The 8,054-nt window shown below is 33.3% G+C and overlaps 1 protein-coding gene across 2 annotated transcripts in view; it reads right to left on the bottom strand.

Annotated features, from left to right (window-relative positions):
* Positions 1–5,917: 5,917 nt before the first annotated feature.
* Positions 5,918–8,054, bottom strand: part of LOC106869058 (ubiquitin-conjugating enzyme E2 E1) — a 46,138-nt gene continuing 44,001 nt past the window's right edge. For both annotated transcript variants that reach the window (XM_052970170.1, XM_052970169.1), the window contains exon 5: positions 5,918–6,676. In XM_052970170.1, coding sequence (XP_052826130.1) covers positions 6,425–6,676 — 252 coding nt within the window. In that variant the 3' untranslated portion in view covers positions 5,918–6,424. The remainder of the gene's footprint in view (positions 6,677–8,054) is intronic.

Below are 8,054 nucleotides of genomic sequence, written 5' to 3'. Positions count from 1 at the left end.
TTGGTAGTTGTGGGAGAGAGAGAGTATTCAATAAAACCTAGGTTATGTATATCTGCTCAGGTGACCATGGAAGAAAATAGAGTAATGACATGAGAAGGACTGGAGAGGTGGGGATGGGAAAAAGCAAAGATTTTTGGAGTAGAGTGAGGAGAGGAGTAATTGACAACTGCAGAGATGAGCAAAAGTAAGATTGGGTGATGAGATAAAAACATGAAAAGATGATGGATGGTAAAAACATGACCCAGAGAGAAGAGAGTGCTGGTTGGCAGAACAGCAGAATAAAGTTAGAGTGTGCTGGGTAGGTGGATGATGGTGATACAATATAGTCTGTTATACAGACTGTCCTCATTTAATGACCGAGTTACGTTCCAACAGCCCTGTCGTTAAGCAAATTCGTCATTAAATAAATGTTCATAGGGTACATTTTATTTTTTTTTATATAGGTGTAGTGTACTGTACGTACATATAAAAACAGAATACCATACTGTATAAAGTATATGCAGTACAGGGCCAAGAATCACTAACATAAATTGTTGAAAAATGAATAAGTAACAGTAAGATTACCACAAGGAAATCCTTAAAAGTTAGGATATGGATACTGTATACTTACGATGTCAGAGGGTGAGGTTGGGTGCTCGGGATGCACTGCTGTCACGACGGCAGTTCTCGCACAGCGCACAATATGACAAAGTTTTTAAGTTTTTATATTTTGTAAAATATGTAAAGTTCGTAAAGTTCGTCATAACTCCGAGTGGTCGTTAAATGAGGACAGTAAAGTGCAAGGAGTGGGGAAGAGTAGAGTGATGAGAAGACAAGTAAAAGGAGGAACAGGAGTAATAGGTAGATGAGAGGCAGGGTCAAGAATGCAAGGTCAGGGAGCAACAAATATAGACTTGGCAGAATACAAAATATGAGGAGATTCTACAGAAGCAATACTGCTTTGTCTTCAATGATCCTGATGTGGTTGAATTAGGCATTATTAGTGTAATAAATCTTCAAAACATCCTTCCTGACATACAAAATATTTTGTGTCACGGTACATTCTACCAAGGGTGGTTTGGTCTTCTGTAGCATTGCATATCACTAATCAGTATGGTCCTGTCATCTTCTCCATGAGGTGCAGCATTTTCAGCTTATCCATCATTACTTCATCTTAAATCTTCCTTGGTCTCTCTTTTCTACAGGTTTCACTAATTTGGAGTGCTTGGTACTTACAAGTGCAGCAACCATCTTGCATATGCATCACATGCTCATACCAGCACAACCTTCTCTCTTGTACACATCTGATTCTTCCGATACTAATTTTTCTCTCAGATAGCCATTATGCACATTACACATCCATTGGGGCATGCTCACTTCATTTTTTTCTAGTTTTTGCAAGTCTTCTGCAGTCATGGTTTGCATTTCACTACCATACAGCATTACAGTTTTACCACAAGTGTCACACAAGATGTAACAATAAATTCTAAATGGAAAATATTAATCTACTACCATTTCTTTAATTACCATGACAGCATACTAAAATGTGTCAAAACATTGGTGTACCAAAAGGCAAGGTGTCATTAGTATTCAGCAATGTATTATCAAAGACCTAAAGCATTGGACAAAATCCTTTACACTCCTTCAGGACACTAGCAGAGAATCTATCAGAGCCTACAACTGAAGTTTAGTTAATTTTATTAATTGCTGCAATGATGTCTGCAATACTGAAAGTTATGTCAGGGAGGATGCTTTGAGGATTTATTACGTTAATAAAGCCTAATTCAACCACATCAGGATCATTGAAGACAAAGCAGTATTGCTTCTGTAGAATCTCTTTGTATCTGTGACATCATTGTGAATGAAGTAGTATTCCTTGATCAGTGAACCAATGAATGAAAACGTTGCCCTATGCTTTTTAGCAAAGGAATTGGAGACTTTAGAACTGTGTCTAATTTTTGTAATGGCACTGTCTTCCTCAACAGCACTTTGGTTATTAATGTGAGACCTCATACAGTTTTGGTGATGTTCGTTTTCTGATTCCAGTGTAAGTTATTGCCCTTGAGAGAGATGCTGCTGCTGCTGGAAGTAATCTAGCTTTTGATTTTTTTCCTGTTAACTCTTTATTTTTCTGATGAGTGATTTTTTTTTCTCGAAAGAGCCTGCATCTGTTTGTTTGCAGGGCATGATGGGATGTGATTCGCACATATGTGAATAAGTGTCCTCAAATAGCTACCAAGATATTTTTATATTGGAGGGTGTGAAAGACCAGTCAACAAATGATAGGTCATGTATAATTGTACTCATGTTCACTTTATGTTGGTCCATGTCACCAAATGGGTGTACAAGAACCAGTGATTTTGATCTAATTTTTGGATGATGAAAAATAAGGCTACAATGTACCTTATCATAGTATGACAGGTGTTTTTGTCAACAGAGATATTTCAAACAGTGCCAGCATATATACTCAACACTAGACCCAAAGCACTTTTGTTGTGTCTTGTTGGCTCAAACATGAATCAGGAAACAGGAAAACAAATCATTCATAAATTTGGAAAGTGCTGCTTTGTCCAAGAATGAGGCATAAATTCCTGTTTTCACAATATGCAGAGACCAACCCATAAAGGGAAGGTCAAAGTCACCCATTGGTTAAATTTGTTGGGGAGCAGATACATAACAGTAAATTTATCTTAATGTAAACAATAAATTCCTGAGGATGTGCCTTAATGAATCCTGAAAATAACATTCATGATCATTTCAACTTGAGAAGGAAATAGTTCCATCAACAATAATATCATAATCATGTTAAATTTGTTGGAGTGCAGACAAATAACAGTATCATTTTTTGGTTGGTAGTATATCTCTTAATTATGCATCTGATATCTGGAAGGTGGACAAAGGGACAGTCATGTTCCCTCATGTAGACAATTGTAACAGATTTTGGGATTCCATTTTATTCATGTTGGTAGAATGTTCCAGAGATGATTTGGGCAGTGTCGCAAGTTGAGGGCATGCCCTGGCTCTTACATGAGTTGGATTTAGTGGAAATGTAGTATCAGTAGACATTGTTGAACTGAGATAGAGAAGTAGGGAAGAGTGATTTCTTCACATTGGGAGAGATAGAAGTAGAGCAATAGCAGCAACAGATGATGCTAATGATAATGATAGTAATGTTGATGAGAACAGAGGTTACCATGAAAGTGAATGTAGTCATTGAGGAATGGAGGGAATGTTCTGTACCAGCAATGATAGAATAGGGAGCTATAAGGCCACAGAAGTCAGAGCTATGTAGATTGTTTTTGATCTTGTTGCTGAACTGTACCAGACATTTTTTTTTTACTAAGATGGACAGCTCCATTTTAGTTTGTTTCAATTTGTCTTGCTAATCAATTATTTAAAAGTGAGACAATTTTCACAGCTATGGCATTGAAACAGGATATATGTATGTCCTCAATCAATTTTACTCTCTGACCAGTTATGTTTATCATAGACATGAGAATTATTCATCATGATGTGGAATTCGGTAATAATATTCAAAACTAAGTGAATTTTCCATTTATTTATCATTATTATTATTGAACGATTCTTTCCTGCTTTAAATTATTTTGGAGAGATGTGTAGATTCAAAACAGACGAATGCAATTCAGTGTTGAAAGTTGTTTTGCTTACTACTTTGTAAAAGGGAAAAAAATTAAGGCTTTTGTTTATGGGTTCACATTCATCAGATATAAATATGCAAAGCTTTATGTAATCCTCATTTTATTCTTTGTATGAGAATATAAGGGAAAATTTGTTGTACATTTGCTCTGGGAAACTGAGAATGTCCATTGACTATGTGTGTAAAAATAGATGGACGTTTTGGGTGGGGTTTCAGAAAATTTTATACTTACATAAAATACTAGATTTACCAAGTTTCAAAAGAAGAGTATACTTGAAAATTATTCAAAGGAATCTCTACAGTTTGGAATTCTGATTTGAAGAGTACAACCAAAGCAGTAAAACGTTTGTTTGCTCTGCTAAGTATCATTACTATTACAAGGACTGTAGCATAATAAATAAACATATAGAAACTTTATACTGATGAAAAGAATAAACAACAAACAGAAAAGATAATAGTCTGAATCATGTGTAACATCAAAAAATATGGATCTTTTTTAAAACGGGGGCCACATTTTTCATTAACGAAACACTTTGAAACTTGGATCACTGGTAGAATGTGTCATATAAAACATCTTTTTCTCTTAGTCTTCTTAAAAAAAAAAAGAAATCCATAAATTATTCCATGTTAAAGTTGTCGTATTTCTGTAATTTCAACCAATCACTGACGTCCATTCAGCCGATATACATTAAGTGCCGACTACATAAACAAACGATTCTGAAACAATTAACCCTAACCCTAACGTTAGAGTTAGGGTTAGGGTTAGGATTAAAGCAAATTTAAAATGAAAACAGCAAATAAAACGAAGAATCGTTTGTTTATGTAGTCGGCACTTAATGTATATCGGCTGAATGGACGTCAGTGGTTGGTTGAAATTATCGAAATAAGACAATTTTTTACATGAAATAAATTCGAATACAAAAATATTTTTCTGTTCTATAACACAAAATAGATAAGTATACGAAGTTTGAAAGTCTTTCGGTACCAAAAGCACTACGTAAAACATTAATGAAAAATGTGGCCCCCGTTTTAAAAAAGATCCAAAAATATTGTCTAACTCACTAGACAAGCTGATAAGTCAAAGATACATTCTAATAATTTCTTTTTGTTTCATCTAACCAAAAATACACATCTGATCAACTTACACGTTTGTTTCTACCAGTAAAGGGAGTTTACAAGTTGATTTAATACAAGCAAATCAATATTCATTCAGATGATATAAAACACAGTTACCTCCCATGTACCATAAACACTTATTTAGTAAAATCTGCTTTATAAGCTGAAAATCTTTCTATCTTTCATATATAATAATCACTAAAATGTGATTATGACAAAAATTTAATCTGGTCTTATCTTAGAAATTTATTTTGCATATTAGGTCTTCTTCCATATATGGACCCAAAAATATGAAAGAGAACAGAATGAAATTTCAAATTTATCACTAAATACAACTAAACTCATTTCTGCTATTTTATGGCTTCTTTGATATTTTCCAAAATCACAAAGGGCCTCAGAAATAATGTCTGAGTAAGCCTTTGAGCATTACAGCATTAGGGTAAAGCAAGATATCTTACCTACTCAAGCCTATCAAGGTTGTACTGTCAAATTAGTAATGGAATGAGCATCTATCAAACAATACTTGTCACAAAATTCCTGTATCAATTTACAAATTTATTCAACAGGCTATCAGAGAGCAATGACATTTTATTATTCCTTTCATTTATCATTAAAGCTAATATATTTTAATTTAAACTTATATTAACAGCATTCTATTTGAAATTTTGATTTTAATTCGATTTGCTATTTTAACTCTTTAACATTTAATCTGGCCACCATCATCATTTAACGTCTGCCTTCCATGCTGGCATGGCTTGGACAATCCGGCCCAATATTCCACCTGTTTTGTATTAAAACAGACCACATCCAACCTCTCACACCTATCCCACAACATCATTCTAAAAATATGCCAACATACCATTGAAATCTTGAAGCTACAAGATAATGCATGATTAATTCAAAACAATGTGGATAAGTAAGCAATACATTTGACAAAGAAATCTGAATGCTAAAGGGTTAATTTAAAATTATATGAACCGCATTCTATTAGGAATATTATAGCCCCAAGCTAAATTATACTGATTACTTCCAAATAGTAATTGTAAAGTAAACCAAAAGACAAGAAATTAAATATATTGCCCAACATTCAATTGAAATAACACTGTAATATCAGTGAAAATATAAAACAGATTTGTAAAGGGTGAACTAAAATGATACAGAAAATGTCTTTGGTAATGCTTTATTTATAAAAAAAAAAAAATTTTTTTTTTTTTTTTCTGCTTTTGTTTTTTTTTTATAGTGTCAAGCTGCCAGCAGATCAAATGTTACTGATGTTGGTCAAGAAAAATTCATTTGTCTGTCTGGTAATGACAGTTTGATTACAGCTGTGGTCATTGTAGCTAGACATATATTGCCAGTGGAAGTGGACAATTAAGCAAGCAATGCATCTACATTTCACTGATAACCACATTTAGCATCAAGTTCATTTACCAGATACAAATGATGGACAGAGGAAGGATTTCTCCTTATTTCTTTTATATTTTTAGTCATCACAATCAGTAGTTCTCTTCTCATGTCTTCTTCATTGAAGAGATAAGCCATGTGCTCTGACAGAGTTTGCAGTGAGCTTAACAATCATTACAGATAATATCTCACCATTAGACATCTGTCTTGATCAATTCAGAGTTCATAATATGGCTGGAGGGTTTGCTCACAGCCATACAGCCACCATTAAAGGCCAGTGGCGAATCTTTTTGTCCACAGTCGAGCTACACGATCATGTTCCAGTTTATTCTGAAGATATTGGGTAGCAATACTTCCTACCAATGGGTCCTGAGGATTGCAGTCAGTCAATAGTGAACAGATAGACAGGAGCACTTTTGAAATAGTTAAAGCTGGGCTCCAATTATCTTTAAGAATATCCAAGCAAATTACACCTTGACTGTTGATATTACAATGGTAGATCCTTGTTCGGAAAGTGACCTGAAATAATAATAGATACAACATTAATGGTAGATAGTTTGAGTTTTTAATTAAATAAATCAATTCACAAAGTAAATGAAAATGGATAATTTCTGGAGTAACTTTTATTTTCATTTATTTGTATTCAGGTATATACCATAAAAACCCATGAAATTTGCGCACAGGTGTAATTTACACAGGTTATTTTCAGGATAAAACTTGTTAAAAAAAAGCTTCTACTCATGTAAAATTTGCACCCAAAAGTTTTCAGAATTGCTGATATAGTCAAGGGAAAAAGCTTTTCAATTTAGTAATATTTAGCATAATTTCACTTCCTTATGATTAGATTTTATTACATTTTCATTAAATAAAAATAATCTCTGTTTAACAGGTATCACATTGAAAACTATTAAATTACAAAGTGTTTGTGTTGTTTATAATAAACTTTATTTTACATTTCTTGCCCACAAGAGATTATGTCTGATCTTTAGCATACTGCTGTATGTCTTCTCAAATCAGGATCACAGGAAAAGTTGTTGATAAGAATTACCAACAAAAACAAAGCTGATAAATATGCATAGGTGTTGCAAATTAAGTTTAATTACCAATAAACATCAGCTTGGATGACGCTTTACTCAACTGACAGAGGAAGGTGACCAATCAAACTGATTATGTAAACAGAATGCTTTTCTGCCTATTCTTTGATATGGAGTACCGAAATTTTAATCCCTTTTGCACTTATAAAATGTCAAGCAAACTTTAAAATTTGTCATTACCGTTATTGTCAGTATGGCAGAACTTATGAATCGTTTATTGTGAAGGTGAAATTAAATATGTTGAATATACAATAGAGATGCCAGAAGGCATTTTAATGTTAATGAAGCCAATGTTCGAAATTCGCATAAACAGTACAACAAACTTAAAACTGTGCCTAGTAATAAACAGACAAAACAATAACAGACAATCAAGATTATCCATATCATTACATTCTTTTCCATTGGGAATATCCATATCACTATGTATGTCAATGGTGCTCGATTGTGGTAGGTAGAAACTCCAAGCAATGTAAAATATGGCCCAAACCTTGTTTACCAGCATGAACATCAGACTTCAAAAACTAGTTAACCATTTAATGGTTTTAGTAAATTTATACAGAAAAAGTAAGCATTATACCACCCAGCATAAATAAAAGTCAACTTCATTATACGTATTTAAGCCATTATTTTTCTGTAAAAACCTATTCTGACATTAAATGAGTCAACTTCTGGTACAAATGTTTACATTTTGTATGTATTTTTGCAGCAAAAACAATTTCATGTAATTTACGTACCCACTAAAGTTTATTTTTATTTTTGCAAAAAAATGTGTAAATTACATGGGTTTTTATGGTGTGTATATG

Source organism: Octopus bimaculoides, chromosome 8 (assembly GCF_001194135.2).
Source record: "Octopus bimaculoides isolate UCB-OBI-ISO-001 chromosome 8, ASM119413v2, whole genome shotgun sequence".
Taxonomy (NCBI): Eukaryota; Metazoa; Mollusca; class Cephalopoda; order Octopoda; family Octopodidae; genus Octopus; species Octopus bimaculoides.
The sequence above is the reverse complement of the archived record's forward strand: the minus strand, read 5'-3'. Positions and strand labels throughout refer to the sequence as shown.